This window comes from Danio rerio, chromosome 12 (assembly GCF_052040795.2).
Source record: "Danio rerio strain M-AB ecotype USA chromosome 12, GRCz13ab, whole genome shotgun sequence".
NCBI lineage: Eukaryota > Metazoa > Chordata > Actinopteri > Cypriniformes > Danionidae > Danio > Danio rerio.
In genome coordinates this window covers 10308179-10326810 of record NC_141032.1, presented here as the reverse complement: position 1 = coordinate 10326810, position 18632 = coordinate 10308179, and the positions used below count along the sequence as shown (strand labels likewise).

General features: G+C 36.5%; 2 protein-coding genes across 8 annotated transcripts in view; one reads left to right on the top strand and one right to left on the bottom strand.

Annotated features, from left to right (window-relative positions):
• Positions 1-5387, bottom strand: part of ppp1r9bb (protein phosphatase 1, regulatory subunit 9Bb) — a 76984-nt gene extending 71597 nt beyond the window's left edge. For 2 of the 5 annotated variants that reach the window (XR_015503884.1, XM_087275916.1), the window contains exons 1-2: positions 5167-5387; positions 1567-3101 (exon numbers count right to left, since the gene is read on the bottom strand). Coding sequence is in view for 4 of the 5 variants with exons in the window: in XM_087275916.1 (XP_087132042.1) it covers positions 1567-2892 (1326 nt within the window). In the remaining variant the exon portion in view is untranslated. Of the gene's footprint in view, positions 1-1566; positions 3284-5166 lie in introns of those variants that run through there. The other 3 variants (XM_087275918.1, XM_087275917.1, XM_087275915.1) reach the window with 3 other exon arrangements.
• Positions 5388-5441: 54 nt separating this feature from the next.
• heatr1 (HEAT repeat containing 1) overlaps positions 5442-18632 on the top strand; it is an 80761-nt gene continuing 67570 nt past the window's right edge. For 2 of the 3 annotated variants that reach the window (XR_015503291.1, XM_087274701.1), the window contains exons 1-6: positions 5442-5504; positions 7523-7664; positions 12702-12918; positions 15200-15341; positions 15437-15538; positions 15620-15766. Coding sequence is in view for 2 of the 3 variants with exons in the window: in XM_087274701.1 (XP_087130827.1) it covers positions 7523-7664; positions 12702-12918; positions 15200-15341; positions 15437-15538; positions 15620-15766 (750 nt within the window). In the remaining variant the exon portion in view is untranslated. 3 annotated transcript variants of the gene reach the window in all.

Genomic DNA, 18632 nt, shown 5'->3' with positions numbered 1-18632 from the left:
TATTTTCTTTAGTAATTGTAATTATTAACAGCAGGTGTTCATCCGTGTCTGAATTCACTCATTCGTGTTCATTAAAACTGTCAGGTGAACTATATTAGTTAACTAGTGTATGAAATAGTGAACAAGGACACAAAGTGTGATTTCAAACACAGACTTCAAAACATCGAATCTGAACTCTGTTAGCTCACAGTTTTCTGCAGTTGGTTACTTTCTCGAAAACAAAAATGTTACCCAGAAAGCACTGTTTTTAACAGAATATTACTGTTTTAGTGAAAAAACATTATTTTACCGTAGAATCTGACCGTTTTTTAACAGCAATTTTTTACAGTGCAATAAAGGGTATAATAAATGTCCCTTCAACAATTTTGATAAATTTAAACAAAATAAACTGGGAGTATTGATGTATTAAATTAGTTAATCGTTATTTTGTTGTTCAAAAAGTTTGAAGAACTGTCATTCGTACCACAAAATCAATCTTATGCTGTATGAGTAAATTTTGACAATAGCCAAACATACATTTTTCTTTTATTTATCATTAAAATATTGAGTAAACATCAGGTTCTATGAAAATATTTAGTAAATTACTGAGCAATTCCATGCAATTGTCAACCTTGCCATAAAAAATATACTTAGATATTTAGATATACTCAAAAATGTCTCGGTCAGTGTTTTCAAACTATTATATTTGTTTTACCAATGTCACACAAATGGAAACTTCATATCAGTCACATCCATATGGAGAGATGTCACATCCAGAACAACACTTTTTCCACACAAATGCACAAATATTAAATAAAATAAAGTCAAACATTTTTGTTTTATCGAGAGCCATCTTTTACGCTTCTGATTTTCATTATTTATTTTGGGCTGAGTAGTTTAATTCACAGAATTTCTACAAAGTGCGGTGTGTAGTGTACCGCAAACTCGCATACTTTTTTGGTCACGTCCATCACGCATGTTTACTTTTCTCATTTAAAGTACAAAACTTGCTTACAGATTGATCTTTTTCTGCTTCCTAAAGTCTGTGGTTAGTTGTTTTAGAAAATTTAAACAGATGTTTCAATATAATGTTAACATATACTTTCTCTGTGAAGTCATGTTTTGAGATTTTATTGCAAATGTCACATCCATAACGCTGGAATTGCTCTGTACTGTAAATATATCGAAACTCAATTGTTCATCATTTATACAACTTTAAACACAATTTTCTCAGTATTTAGATTTTTTAACCTTCAGATTCCAGATTTAAGTAGTAGTATCTTGGCCTAACATTGTTCTGTAGCCTGACAAATTTAATCTCAATAGAAAGCTTATTTATTCATCTTTATGTATTGCATAAATTGCTAAACCGTTTTCAATAATTGACACTTATGACTGGTTTTGTGGTCCAGGGTCACTCACAAATAGTGGATATTGAAATGGAAATGAACATTAATGCAAAGACCCCTTGCTGACAAATAGAAATTTGCATCAAGTAGAAAATTGAGTTTGCAGTCTTCTGAAGGTGAGTGAATGATGAAATCATTTTAATTTGTGGTGAAAAACTCCTTTGAGGTGTAAACTCACCTTAATGGGTTGAACACTGAATTTAATTTTCCTGCTCGGGGGCGGCTCCTCCTCCGCAGGTAATCCGGGAATCTCAGAGCAGCTGGACTCTGGCTCATACTCTTCATCTTCTTCCTCCTCATCCTCCAGCTGGCTGCCAGCAGAGTCTTCTCCTACTGCACTGTAGGCACTGATATCCACCAAATCAGCCGTGGAGAAACCCTTCTGCTGAGTACCATCATCATCCTCGGTCTTACTGACCCCCACAGACCGTCCATCCTCAGCATCTCTCTCCACGGCCTCTCCATTAGAACTGACTCCGCTGTTCCCAAAACTGTGGAGATCTGCTGAAATAAGAGTACCTTTAGCTTCTGTGGTGTTGGCTTGTTCTTGCTTACACTTCGAGTCTTGAGTCGCGAATTCACTGGCACTACATTCGTCCCCTGTTTGCTTCTCTTCCACCGATGAGAGACTATCCTGGAGCTCAGAGGCTCCGTTAAGGCTGCTGAACCTCCCGTCTTGTTCCTCTTGGTGCTGGTTAACCCCATCCTCTCTGTTGGCCCCCGGAGGAAAGGCGCGAGCGCGTTTGGAGATGATTTTGGAGTTGAGCGCGCCGACGCGGCCGCGCAGAGGCAGGGGCAGCGGGGGCGTGTTGGAGAGCCGGTGCAGGTTGTTTCGCAGCTCGGCGGCCCGCTCAAACACAGCGCTCAGCTGGCTGACAGTGGGCGACACGGCCTCACCGGTGCCTCCGATCGCGTCCAGGCTATCCAGCGACTCCGTGCTGCCATTAAAGCGCGCGACCACATCCAAACGCGACGCATCCTGAAATCCAGCGGCGCGCTCTTTCTTGAGCAGGACGCGATTCGATGCAGCCTGCTTCTCCTGGTTCTGCTCGAAGATCTTCCGCGTCTCCTGCAGCTTGGAGTACCTGCAGGGCGACGCGTCAGATTTGCCGTCAAAGCGGTTGACGCGCTCGGAGACGCTGGACCCGAGTTTGAGCAGCGCGCTGTGGTCCACGTTCTCGTTCAGGCTGCCGGCCCGCGGGAGCGTCAGACGCACCGCTTTCCCGTCGCCGTTTGCCCTCTGCGGGTCTTCAGCCTCGGTGGGTGAGGATGCGCCCATTTGCATGAACATGTTCTTGATGCGGTGCACGTTCGAGCCGTACGTGCGACCGCGGCTAGTAGACTTCGGCTTGCCATCCTGCGCGTCGCCGTTATTTAAGATGTCGTTGGCCGGCTTCAGCGCCTGAATCCCCGCCGCCTCGTACGCGTTGCGGTGCGGAGAGGGGCTGCGGAGCGAGGTGCTGCTCGCTGGCTTGGAGGAGGATGAGGATTCGGTCTTCATCATGGTCTGTTAGGCAGCTTCTTCCAGGCGATGCGATAACAGCATCTCTGAGTCGTTAACCCAGACGCTTCTGTCAGGCCAAAACCGTCGCCGGTGAACAATAATGTGCACTGGAATATGACGGAGAAGAGCGCGGTGAATTAATGCCCACGAATGCGTGCGGAGTGTCCGTCAGCAGCGGCATGGCACAAGCAACGCACCATCTTCCCCGTCTGTGGAAAAAAACCTGCTGATTAATGTCTGAATCGCACATGCGTTCACGAAAAACTAAGGAGAAAGTGGAGCAGCGATGCGCCCTGGATTTACGCGACAGATTGTGCGATTTTAATCCGGATCGTTTTGATCTCTTGATGTAGTCAGCTGCAGATTCTGCCTTTCCCACTGATGCTGCAGCAGCGCAGGCGGAGATACAGGGTCATAGAGCGCGTCTCTTTTCACACCCTCTCAGCACACTCATGTTTATGGGGTCACACTTTTATTTCCCCATATAGGCTTCTCGAATCATCCCTAACACATATAACAATAAATCATGTGCTGGCATTTCACGTCAGTTTTAGTAGAGCGTTTATGCATTTTCTAAAATAATAAATTATTAGCCTAAATTATCATACATTATCATATATTATATTATATTATATTATATTATGTTATGTTATATTATATTATATTATATTATATTATATTATATTATATTATATTATAGCTTGAAAGACTGTATATTAGTACCCCAGTGTGCAGTGTTTTGACGCATATGGCTTTTCAATAAAACATGTTCTGAAAATGTATAACATTTTTGTGCAACGCAATTATAAATTATGTTATATTATATTGTATTATATTATGTTATAATAAAATAAACTATATTGTATTATATTATATTATATTATATTATATTATATTATATTATATTATATTATATCATATCATATTATAATACACTACATTACAATAAATTGTATTATATTATATTATGTCATATTATATTATATTATATTATATTATATTATATTATATTATATTATATTATATTATAATACACTACATTACAATAAAGTGTATTATATTATATTATATTATATTATATTATATTATATTATATTATATTATATTATATTATATTAATTATTCATTTTCTTGTCGGGTTAGTCCCTTTATTGATCCGGGGTCGCCACAGCGGAATGAACCACCAACTTATCCAGTAAGTTTTTACGCAGCGGATGCCCTTCCAGCCGCAACCCATCTCTGGGAAACATCCATTCACACACACTCTCATACACTACGGACAATTTAGCCTACCCAATTCACCTGCACCGCATGTCTTTGGACTGTGGGGGAAACCGGAGCACATGGACAAAACCCATGCGAACACGGGGAGAACATGCAAACTCCACACAGAAACGCCAACTGAGCCGAGACTCGAACCAGCGACCTTCTTGCTGTGAGGCGACAGTACTACCTACTGCGCCACTGCCTCGCCTTATATTATATTATATTATATTATATTATATTATATTATATTATATTATATTATATTATATTATAATACACCGGTTTGTTACATCACTGCACAAGACCATTATTTATTTTAATTGTTGGTCTTTGAACACATGAATGAGACAGTAGATGAAAGATGATTTTTGGCAATTTTGTTGTTTTAAAGTGAGTCAAGCAATGTTCCCCTATAAGTGTTTGCCTTTTGTTTGAAAATGTGATATGAGAAACAGGTGATAAAACACATTAATTTATCAAGTTTTCTCGTTTTGCAACTTTTATGTATCCATAGTTTTGTACTGATTGTCATAATTCCACGGATCTTCATCATAGACTATTAATTAAGACCCTGGATCACAAAATCATTCTTTTGCATGGGCAAATTTTGGGCAATAGCCAAAAAATACACAGTGTCATAAATATAGATTGTTTTATACCAAAAAAAAAGACTGGGATATTAGATCATGTTCCATGAAAATGTTTTATAACATCTAGTGTTCCTATAGTGTAAATATATCAAAGCTCAGTTTTGATTACTTAAATATTTTCTTTATATTTAGATTTGTACCCTCCGAATTTACAATTAATTCATAAATATTCCTTCACTTTAACGTTACTCCATTTTATTTATCAGGGGTCGCCACAGCGGAATGAACCTCCAAATTATCCAGCATGTGTTTATAACACAACGGATGCCCTTCTAGCTTAAACTCAGTCCAGGGAAACACCAACTCACTCATTCACACTCACACACTACGGAGAATTTAGCTTATTCGATTCACCTACCGCATGTCTTTGGGCGATGGGGGAAACCGGTGGAAATCCACGGAAACACAGGTAGAACTCGAACCAGCGACCTTCTTTCCTCTCCTAACAAAGTACACAACTTATTTAGCAAACTTAAAGTTTTGTGGTTCAGCAGTAAACGTGCTTGTATGAAAATACCGATTAAATAAAAAATACAACAACGTTATTTTGACTGATCCCTGCTTTCCCTCCGATGCACTAGGTGGCAGTACAACAACAATCGATTTGTGCGCTACCAAAAGCAAAACACGCACGAGAAGCACACTGGCACACTTGCACACACGTGGATACTGGTGCGGTAATAACTACAACCAAAGGTATGGAAGTATTCTTACAGTTGTATCTGGACGCATAGAAAATATCATAACACTTGATCGTTAATTATTTCGCGCGACGTGTATAACCTAACGATAAACACAGAAAGTGTTCTAGGCTAGCAACACAGACTGGCAACATCGCTCTATTTAATGCTAAACAAATCATTTGAATAATTTGAAATATATTCTTCTATGTTGTAGTAAATAGTCAATGCAAGTCGTACTATTTATTTGCGTGTGTATTTATGTTTAGCTGTTATTGAGGTAAAGTTGTTTTTTGTATTCGCACATTCAGATTCTCTCCTTATATTGTTTCAGAAAAGTAATATTTGCACATTCCGAGTATGGAAATCATATTAGCAACCTCTGACTATAATGTACAATGTTTTGGTTGTCTTAAAAACAATATTGCAATCACAAAATAAACAACAAAATTCAATGAAATGTTTATGAACTCTATGTAAGACATAACTTACATACAGACAAACATACATACATACATATAACGTTACATCAAGTTTTAAGGTTCTGAGGATATGATAATCTAAGTAAAAAAAAGTCACTGTCACTATTTACTATATCAATGTTTACTCTCCCATAAAGGAGTTCAAACCTTTATATGTTTATTTTTCTCTGTTGAACACATAGAAGATATTTTGAAGAACGTTGGAAAAAAAATCTCTAACCATTGACATTCATAGTAGGAAAGAGTACTATAGGAGTCAATAGCTAATAGTTTCTTACATTTTTCTAACTATATTTTGTGTTCAATATATATATATATATATATATATATATATATATATATATATATATATATATAATATACTTATATTAATAGTATAACAGATTGGTTTAGCAAAAGTTCATTATATCTTAGTATTGGAAAAGCAAAAGAGCTATGTCTGGAGAGTCAAACAAGAGTAGCAGATACTAGAATTTATAAACCAGTCATCATAAATGGAAAAATAGTAAAGCAGGTCTCACGTTGTAAGTATTTAGGCACAATTATTGACAATAAACTGAATTTTGACAGTTATGTAGAGGCTGATTATAAGAAGGTGTTTATATTCGCACAGTCAGATTCTCTCCTTAATATTGCTTCAGAAAAGTAATATTTACACATTCCGAGTATGGAAATCATATTAGTAACCATTGACTAAAATGGTCAATGTTTTGGTTGTCTTAAAAACAATATCGCAATCGCAAAACAAACATCAAAATTCAATTAAATGTTTATGAACTCTATAAAAGGTGTGCGTGTGTGCATACATACATACAAATATATATATATATATATATATATGTACACACACACATAAAGTCGTAAGGTTCTGACAGTATGATAACCTAAATAAAAAAATAATAATAATTACGGTTTTTGCAGTATTGTGATTACTGCTTTAAAGTAGGTTCTTTTTAAATGTCTGGGTAAAAAAAAAAAAAACGTTTTCCCCAATTGAATTCAAAGTATTTTATTTTAAGAAACATTTAACTTATTTTGGAACAGGAAACATGTCAGGATAAATAATTCAAATAAACAGTTGACTCCTGCTATCTTCTTTATAGTTTCAAAAGCACTTAGATTGAAATGACAACTTTGTATATCTTTATTTTCTTTGGATATAGAGTAAGTAATGTTTACGTCTATAATATGGTTGAATGTTGGTGCTGGTGAATAAGCAATTTGATTTTAAAATGTTTCCTGAATCATAGGCTAAACAGTAATTTTTGATACCTCGTCCTTTTATGCTGGAGAGATACCGTTGCGCTAAAAACTAAATAAAATAGTCATAAAGAACACCTAAAAGCTTTTACAGATACTGTAGGAATGGTATTACTGGAAATTTTAGCGGTTTTAAAACTTTCAAACCGTGGTAAACCTTGAAATTGGTTTTCATCCCATGCCTGTTTTGGAGTTAAATATTTCCTTTGATTAATATGATGTATTCGTTTGTGACATTTACATACTGAAATCACAGTAACAAAATATAAACTGTATTATCATTCGTGTGTAGATGACATCGTTAGCGCATCAGCTGAAGCGGCTGGCCTTGCCGCAGAATGACTCGAGTCTGCTCGGCCGGAAAGAGGTGGTCTCTGTGCTCTTTGACCCTAAAGATGCAGCCAGTATGGACCGCAGCACCTTCCATGCACTTGGTGAGTAATCATGGGGTTTTCATATGTTTCTCCAAGACTTTAATTTCCCTTATTTCACCCTATGTTTTATCTTTGACTTTAAATGTCACTTTTTGCTATGTCAATGTTTACTCTTCCCTAAACGAGTTCAAACCTTTATAAGTTTATTTTTTTCTGTTGAACACATAGAAGTTATTTTGGAAAACGTTGGAAATCTGTTACTATTGACATTCATAGTAGGAATAAGTACTATAGGAATCAATAGCTAATAGTTTCTTACATTTTTCTAAATATATTTTGTGTTAAAAAAATAAATAGATATAATTTACATGTATTAATAGTACGACAGATTGGTTTGGCAAAAGTTCATTATATCTTAGTATTGGGAAAGCAAAAGAGCTATGTCTGAGGAGTCAAAAATGAGTAGCAAATGCTAGAATTTATAAACCATTCATAGCAGGTCTCAAATTTTAAATATTTATGCACAATTATTGACAATAAACTGAATTTTGACAGTAATATAGAAGCTGTTTATAAGAAGGCTAGTTAGCGTCTCTGTCTCCTTTGCAAGCTGAGAAGTGTTAATGTTATCACACAGACTTTAAACATAGCATATAGATCATTTAAGGCGTACTCACACAATGTACAGTTGCCTTGATCCAGCCCGCACTCACATTACATTCGAGCCTGGGCACGCTTGCGTCATCAATGATGCACTGTCCAGTAAGCGCTTTTGCTCAGCTCAGTGAAGATTTCTTAAGTTACATCGTTTTAGTCGTTTGGGATGCGGTGAAACGTTGTCAAATATTTCGCTGAAGAGATCAGCCACTTTTAACGCTCATTAACAACCATAAAGTCCTTGTGCTGCACGAATTAGGAGGTTTACTAAAGGTGCAGCTGTCATGCAGTGAGGAGTTTGCGTCTTTAATAATTTACGACAGTTTGCGTTCGTTTCACAGAAAGAATGAATAATAAAATCCGTTTGAAACAGTCCTGTAAAGGTCACGTCTCGTCTTCAGTATGGGGCTCATGCGCACTTGCACTCACACTAAGTGAACCGGGCTCTGGCACACCTCTTCCAACCGGGCCAAGGCCAGCCAAGTTAACCGTGCCTGAGCCCGATTCAGAGCACTAGTGCCTTTAGTAGTTTGAGTAGGCCCTGTGAGTAGTAACCTAGTGTGAGTAGGCCCTAATAGTGAGTGTTCTCACGTACAATATTATTTCATGGTTTGGTTATAGAATACTAGAAATTATCGCAAATGATTAGGGATGCACGATATATCGGCGCCCATATCGTTATCGGCCGATAAACGCTTTTTTTAAAATGATCGTTATCGATCCGATGTCATAATTAGGCCGATATATTTAAGCCGATAAATTACGTAATTTTACAGACCTGCGTGTCGTGCTCGCGTGGGCGGAACTTGTTCAGACTTGTCCAGTGCACTCTAATGGAGCTCTCCCACATTGTTTATTCCTTCAAAGTCTGTCCTTTCTTCAGGTGACATTGCTGTGCGTTTATAACTCAGTAAGTAACCACGTTCCTTATCATTGTAGATATGTTTGATTGAGTGTCATTAAGTATTTTGCTTTAAATCGCCTTAGGAAAAATATTACATGTGTAAACCTTTCCTGCTCTGTCTCTTTGTTGTGTTAGAGAGATCAGGGGAGATTCACTTATTAGCTACTCCAGGGCCGAATAATATTAGTTTCGGGGGAAACTCTTTTTCATTGCAGCTGGTGAATAAAAGAGGACACATGTAACTTGGTCCAAAATATTTATTACTTTCCGTGTGGTACAACGAATAAGTCACCAAAGAGGGAACATCACAGAAAATGGTCTCATTGCGAAAAAAGCGCTCCTCTTTTTCTCTCCCCCTCTCACTCTGCTTCACACACCCCAAACAGCCCAGTCCCGTCAAAGGACACATACATTTTACAACATGAGTAAACATAACGGTTGTTTGTAATCTGATTATTTGTTATTATCAACGTGTTGCTGGCCATGTGTTGTTGATGTAAGATGTATTCAGTTTGATCGGAATATTCATATTAATTATAACGAGCTCGCGTGAGAGCTGTCACAACACACACACACACACACACACACACACACACACACACACACACTGTAGCAAGGGGGAGAGGTGAGAGATGAATCCAGTCAAAGGGGCTCTTAACTAGCCGCTCATTCTGTCTTTATATTCTGCTGTTTGTCATAAAGTCAGCTCAATGCAGGTTTGTATCAAAATCTGACTCTGATGGCAACTCTGCCTCTACAGTTGAGTAAAACTCTTAGCGGTTTATCATAAACTTTTCATTGATCATTTTCCCGCGATTGACGACAAGAACGAGCGCAAAAGCCTTGTCTGATTGACAAGCAGCACCTACATGTGACATGTCAAAACGCCAAATAGGATAAATCTGTGCCGCATTTTCTAAACGTACTAAAACATCTTATCTGTATTTAGCAGTTTGCTTGTATGGTGGCTCTAAACTGTCAAAACACTTGTGAAAAAGGCTTTTTCGGACATGACATATTTGTACATGTGTACATCACTGTAACACGTTTGATTTAATACCATTTGAGCTGGTTTCAGTCCTTAGCTCTTTCATTTTCATCTCATTTAAATATATTTAACTTGCTTGTTAATTAAATACCATTTTGTCATTTAAACTATTATTTTTATGCAACAATCAACTTGCATGTTAATATGCTATGAAGAAAAGGAAATCATTTTTTGCATGCAGATTTATGTGAAAATGTGAATATGGGTCTATAATCACCTTGCAATTATGAAGTTATAGCTTTTTTGCTTTGAGTATAGACTATTCAGTTCATAAGAGCAGGTCACTCTTTTATGAAGTTTGCTGTATAAAAATATAACAATTTAAAATATTCATAATTATCGGCCTAAACATATCGGCTATCGGCATAAAGTCTGAAGAATTATCAGTATCGGCCAAAAAAATCCATATCAGTGCATCCCTACAAATGATCAATCAGGCAAATAAGATAACTGTTCTCAAACAACATTTACTGCAGGTTTTATTTCACATCTTTATGGAAAAAAAGAACAATTGCGATTTTTAAAGATAATACACATCCCCTCCATGCAGCTTTTGAAGTGTTACCATTAGGACGTAGACTTAATTCATAGAACCTGAAGAAATGCATATTATAAGTAATTTATCCAGGTTGCAGTTGTTGTATTAAATCGGATCACTGTTTAATGTGAATGTTGCAGTTGTTAAGAATGATCTGCAGCAATATGTATAGGGCTAATATGTTAAGTGTTTTATTCTTGTGGTTGTCTTGACGAGTGTTGCTTTTATGGGATTGTTGTATGGTTGTATGTAGGGATGCTCAAAATAATCGATTAACCGTTACCCGAAAGGGTGCGTTTGTGACCGATTAATGCTATCAGTTAAACGATTAAAATTATTATTTTATATGTTTTTAGTTTGACTACATAAGGGGCTGATTGAATGCGCCTTTGCGTTAAGAGGGGCATCTTTTGCACGCGGCTCATCCCAGAGCAGCTGTTTGTGTTGTCAAGACAACTACAGAGAACTTTTAAAGAGCTTGGTTTCCGCTACATTCATTCTTCTATGGCGAGGAACAAAATGCATCCCGCCACGGCTACATTACCCATTTAAAACATTCAGTTATTGTTGTTGTTGTTTTTAATAGCGGATTATAATCGCACCAAAACGTATTAAAAGGTAAGTGGATTATAACAGCGCAAGCTTTTCTGTAACGGTATAGTGCTGTGCGCTATTGTTTAATACTTTGGTGTTACGTGCTGACTGACTGACTGACTGACTGACAGGTGCGCGATGCGTGAGGCCAGCAAACGCAGAAGCTTTCAGTTAAGATGTACACAGTTTCTATAGTTATACTTTATTTAGTATGACTCTGCATATAATCACTCTATCTTGCTGGAGTTTATAGCCGTTTCGCTTTACTTCAGGACGCATTATTGCCGCTCTGAAGGTCTAATCGCTGTTTTAAGTTATCCAGAGCTGTATAAATGGACAAATCTTGAATATCATAATATTATTAAATATTACAATTTTATCAACATATACAGCAACACTTGAACCGCGAAGGAGAGAAAGGAAACCATACATCAGGACATATTCTTTAAAATAATGATTTCTATTAAAAATGTAAAAAGGTTTTGTGATTATAATAATAACAGTGGGGCATTAAATAAATGCATATTTTCCGTGGAGCGGGCAATTCGAGGAAGTCAGCTTTTTTTATTTGACGGAAGAAAAAAAAACATATGATTGGAAAAAAAACTGCCTATGCCGGTTATTAAAAAGAATCAGTCAGTATTTTCGTTTTGTAATATAACTTAATTATTTAAGTGAAAATAATTTAGGGCAGTCCTATTTATTTTATTTAGTTTATTCTGTTCTTCTGTGCTAAACACTGCAGGTGCGTGAAAATGCTTTGTTGTTGTGTTCTGTTATTAATATGCTAGCATATGAAAATAAATCAGTATGTTAAAATGCAATATTTAATTTGTCGGACACAAAATAGTCACGTTAATTTGTATAATATAAAATTAATAGTAATCTGACCAGTTACCCGTTAATAACCGATTAATGAGCGGCGGTTGTCGGTTAGCAAAATTAACCGAAATGAGCATCCCTAGTTGTATGTATGTTATCATTGTTAAAGACAAAGTTCCTTCCTGTGTCAAGCAGAATGGACAATAAAGTTTAAACTAAACTAAGGAAACTAAATTATAACATGTATTGAAGTTGACTTAATTGAACATATATTTTATTATAAGATTATCCTAGTTCAATATATGTGAAATCAAATTAGGTCAGCACAAATGTAATCCATAAGTAGTCAGATTACATTACCATAAATGTGTAATATAGAAGATATATTACTGACTACAAATTTTGTCATGTAAAATGCAATTTCTTACATAATTCTTACATAATCATCTACTTAGCTCTACTCATTTTTATACAGCAGTCAGCAATAATCAATCACTTTGCCTAATTTTTGGTGTTGTTGGTCATTCTGAACAGGCTGCACGGGACTGGAGGAGCTGATGGGTATTGATGCAGCGTTCAGTGAGTTTCAGGAGACTCTGTTCAGTCAAGGATCTTTGACTTTAGAGCGCAGCGTTCAGTCCAAAGAGGTCAACAAGAAACTGGACAAGAGCATTTCTCTCTTCCTCACTCGACTGTCACCTTACTTTCTGCTCAAGCCTGCTCTGAAATGCATTGAATGGCTTTTACACAGGTAAGCTTCAGCAGAATTACTATTCTTTCACTTACCTGTGGTATATGTGTGAGTCTCACTTTCTGATTCAGCAGTTTTTAGATTATTGTTTTAGAGCTTGGCAGACTTGTGCAGAATTTAAAGGCTCCATTATAATCACATTATGGTCTCCATTAAGATTTTCATTTTAGATTTTTTTTTTTTTTTGCTTGGAGGTGAAAAAGTTGGGAGAAAAGTGTGTGCAGTGTTTACCTGAAAAAAGTCTTGCCAACGATCCCAGTTATAAGAGCAACAAATAATAACTTGACTTCTAGTTGATCATTTGGGAAAAGTGGCAGAAGATTTTTCCAATGAATTATCTGTTGAGCTGCATCCCAATCATCACAAATACTGCAGAAGACCTATTGAAACCCAAATGGAACCAAGATTCGCATAGAAATCAGTCAAGTTTGGTGAAGGAAAAATCATGGTTTGGGGTTACATTCAGTATGGGGGTGTATGAGAGATCTGCAGAGTGAATGGCAACACCAATAACCTGAGGTAAGACATTTTTTTGGGTAAAATAAGCATAATCTAGAGGCCTTTTACTTTCATATAAGCCACATCTGATACAAAATGATCAACTAAAAGTCAAGTAATCATTTGTTGTTCCTAAAACTTGGATAGGCGACAAGACTTTTGTCAGGTAGTGTAGATGAACACGTAAATGTGCTGCACTTTTCAATCAATTCAATAAACTAGTCTTGTTAAACTATTATTTAAGACAAATTGATCGAGATATTTCTGGGCTTTTAGTGATTCTTTTAATGTGTAGTTTTTGTAGTTTATTGTGACTTTAAATGTGTTATTGGTAACAATTTACCTGAAGGGTGTTTGTAAGACAGAACCTAAATTTTGTCATAAATCTGTCATAAACATGACTGCCACAAAGTCATTGTAACAGTGTTGTGTGTATTTTTTCTGATATTTTTTGTCATTAATATTTACTCAGTAAATGTATCAATACTCGGTCAAAAAATGTAAAGGCAACTTCATCAATATTTCATGACATTTTAGTTAAAAAATCAATTTGCACCACTATAGTTTAGGCCAAAAAAATCTTAATAATGCTCTTATAAAGTTTATGTCATAGTTATAATGTTTATGACAGGTTTATGACAAGTTATGTTGTCTTGATAATTGGAAATTGTCATAAATACATTTTAACAATAATTATGTTTTCATCCACCTATTTTTATGCACATTTCAGAGATGCACATAAAAAACAGTTGATAGAAACGCAGTGATGCGCATAAATTTTTGAAAATGTGCATAAAAAATGTATGTTCATAACTGAGTAGGTTAAACTTTTTATTCAATAAGAAAAGATGCTTATAAACTACGATGGAAACACTTTTACAGAACATATTTCAGTATGCCCATTAAAAAGGTCATGTAATTTTGTTATAAGAGATCATGTGATGATGAAAATGTGTGAATGGACAAACCAGCTGGCTGAGCACATTGTAAAACATCTGAAATGCTGTTTTGGTCATTCTAAAACACTGTAACCATTTCAGTATTAGTGTTATTACATCAATAATTACCTCCAGTCAAGAGCATTTGTGCTCCATGTTTCACACCTTTAAATGTCACCACATGTTCATTGCGTGTTGAAATTGTCTTCTAGGGTGCACATCATTTATTAAATATTGAAAAGATTGACGCAGCTTCTCCACTAAACCCTGTTTTTACAGTTGATATTTAGCACCAGTTAAATAGGAAGTGACTATTTTGTTCTCTTTAACTAATTGGATGGAAACAATGCTTTATTTGCATGTTTATATGTGATATTCCAGTTTTGCGCATAAATTTAATTTGCATCTTTGGATGGAATCATAGCTAATGTCATCTTTGCATTTTAAGTGACATAACAGAGCAAATGACACTTAATGATAGTTGTCATAACCAAACATAAAATCTATTCATATTCATGACATGTTATGTCAAGATTAAAAAGGTTTAATGATAGTCTTATGAAAACCCTCTTTAAGTTAAATCAGGCTGTCTTAATGTATTAAAAGTTAATAAATTAATTCAGAGAGATTTAAGACCCTTAAAAAGTATTAGTTGCATGATGAAGTTTGTATGATGAAGTTAAAGTGGCGATGAGGTCTTAACATGTGTGGAAAGAGTCTTAATATAGGTCTTAAAAGTCATTAAATACTTCACTCTGATTCCTGTGTACATCATGTAAGTGTTACTTGTAACATTTCATAGCATGGAAGAAATTGTCATCGATTCAATATGAACTGTATTTCAGATTTCACATTCATCTGTACAACCAGGACAGTCTGATTGCTTGTGTTTTACCGTATCATGAGACTAAAGTGTTTGTACGAGTGATCCAGCTGTTCAAGATTGAAGATCCAACCCACAAATGGCACTGGCTCCATGGAATCCAGGTAAACCATATCATATCAGTCCAAATGCGTGTCGTAGTAAAGAAAGTAAGAGTTTTGTAACTTTAATAAAATTGTGCCCTGTGCTTAATCTGTAGAAACCTGGTGTTCCCCTGGCCCGAGGAACCCTGCTCACACACTGCTATAAGGATTTAGGCTTCATGGATTTCGTTTGCTCTATGGTCACAAATTCAGTAAAGGTAAGATCTGCATTGGTTGAAGTCATACTGCCATACTGTCTAGTATTGCAGTGGTTACATATATATTTAATTCTGTTGTAGGCGTACTCTGAACTGACCCGGGATGGGAACTGTCCGCAGCTGCGTGTGATTTTCTCTTTCTATGCATCGACTATTGTTTCAGCACTTGATGCAGTGGAGAAGATCACTAACTCTATTATTGCCAAACTGCTTCCCTTTGTACAACTGGTAAGAACATTTCATAACATATTACAGATGTGGTTAAAGGGATGGTTTACCCCAAATTTAACCCTTTCACACATGAGTTTTTTGTTTTTTTTGACCATTACTTAGCTCCACAACTAAGATCCCAGGGTCAAGTTGATCATGTGACCCACGAGCCCCAATGATCTATGTATATATCATCTTTTATTTCTTTTTGCTCTTTTTTTTGTAAATTTTGACAAATGTTCTAATTATATTATGAAATTTTTGATAGTCCGATTTTTAAATATGTGATATAACTTATATTTTGTCTTTTAAACAGAATAATAATATTGATCATATTATTTGGTACATGGGTGCCACCGTTATTGCTAGAAAGGATACAGCTGCGATCGGAAGTTACCAAGAAGTATTTATATTATTTATTAAATTACACATTAATTTATTAGCATCATTAATTTATTGATGTGAGTATCCTCAGCTCTATCCCTTCTAGACTTTGCTGCGCTGCAGGAGAGGGTGAAGTCTAGATGGGATACAGCTGAGGATATTCGTGTCAGTATAGCATAATTTTTGTGACATAGTACAACAAACAGTGGTGTAAAGTAACAAATCACAAATACTCAAATTACTGAGTATAATTGAGTATTTTTTTTTTTTTTCAAAAAATTGTAATTTACTAAGTAGTTTTAAAATTGTGTACTTTTACTTTACATTGAGTACATTTTTAGCGATATATCTGTATTTTTATTTCACCATTTTCCTTCTATCTCCAGTCACTACTTTATTTCTTTCTTGTCTATGGTGATTGGCTAAAGTAGAAAAATCAGTGCTTCAATTCCTGTCCAATCAATCGCACATAGAAAGTAATTCGCATCATACTGAACAACCTCAAGACATGGACGCTTTATAAATGCACCAAGCCTTTTGAAAGAATTAAAAATGTCAAAGAAGATGTCCAAAATCTTTACACGCAATGACCCAGAGACTGTTTATAGACTGCCTGTCACTGATGAGAAGATGAAGGAGGTCGACTGTATCATAACTGAAATCACCAAACAGCCTTACTCACTATATGGAACGAAAGAAGAATGAAAAAAAAGGGCTGAATGAAGGAAGGGGCGAACAAGGAATGGAAGAAAGAACCAAACTAATGAAGAAAGGACCAAATAAATGAAGGAAGGATTCAAGGAAACACTAAACAAACGAAAGAAGGAACGAACTAATTAATGAACAAAGGACCTAATGAAGGATAGAACAAAAGAATGAACGAATGAATGAAGGAAGAAATGAAGGAAAAACGAACAACTGAATGCATAAAGGAAGAATAGAACGAACAAACGCAGGAGTGAAAGCACTAACATAGGAAGATAATTGAATGCACTACTGCAGGGGTCTCAAACTCAATTTACCTGGGGGCCGCAGGAGGCAAAGTCTGGGTGAGGCTGGGCCGCATAAGGGATTTCACAAAAAAAAAGTCCTCAAATGTCATTATTAACAGTTTTAATTATTTCTTCTGAACATGAAGTGTCATGAACATAAAGAGAACATTGAGTGAAGATTATGAACAGTTCTTCTGAAAATGGCATGTTTTGCCTACTTCTTGCGGCCAGAGACTTGACAGCGCTTCTTCTCACTAATCTGAACCACATTTGGCTTTAGAGCGGAAGCAGTTGAGACCCTCAGTATGGCTTGAAGATGATCATCATTAAGTCTAGACCTGTACTTTGACTTATTGAAGTCCTAGGGAAAAAAGTGGGGGAACTCACTCAAAACTTCCATTCCCTCACCTAAAAAAAGGCGTATATCTGTATAAATAAAACACCCCCACCCCACTCCAGTCACATCAGTCTGTATCTACCTATAATATATATAAGATGCAGGCTGTAGCTAGGTAGGTGGCAGGCTGCAGATAGGTAGCTAAGTGGCAGGCAGGGGCGGGAACAGCTTACCTTGGTTCTGGCCGGCGTGAGTTCCCTCCTAAGACTTCTCGCCCGTCACAGCGTCTAACAAAGGGGTGGGGTGCGTGGTGACGTCACCGGCATCCCCGACCCTTTGTTTGCACGGCGGGCGGGGAATGACAGTGACCGCTGTGTACGGATAGAATCAGCGGAGCGGGGAGCGCTCTCTCTCCCCGCTCCGCTGATTCTGTCAGTGTACAGCGGTTGGCGCGGGCCACAAAATATTGCACTGAGGGCTACAAATGGCTGAAATGTTTCACTGTATTCACTACTCTTGACTACTTTAAAAAGGGCTACGTTTTACTCATACTTTGAGTCATATTTACAACAGATACTTTTACCCTATTTGCACTACATTTTTGGGCAAGTGATGATACTTTTACTTGAGTTAGATTTTTCAGTACTGCTCCCACCACTGACAACAAATAATATTTTTACATTACTGTGACGGTTGGGTTTAGGGTTGAGGTACTGGTTAACGCTAATAAATAAATGTGTAATTTAAAAAATAATATAAATACTACTCCTCAACTTCCGATGGGAGCTGTATCCTTTCTAGCAAAAACCGCAGGAGAGATCCTGCAGGATGCTGGATTTACTTCATGTTTATTTATAATTTTCTTTCGAAATACGTAAAGGTAAGCAACTGCTTATCTGGGGGAGGAATAGAGAAATTATTCTAATAACATAAACAGTGTGTATCTCATGTGGATAAAGCACATTGTGCAGTTATATTGAAAAATAATTATTATTATTACTGTCTCTGAAGACATCTGCGTGTGTTTTACAAACCTTAAATGGTATGTTTCGCTTGTAGTTATGTGTATTTAAATGTCTGAAACCTAAAAAAATGTTTTGTTAGAAAGCACGGACAATATGGGATTCATGACTTGCACTGCGCACCTCTCTCTGTCCCTCAGCGAGCACAA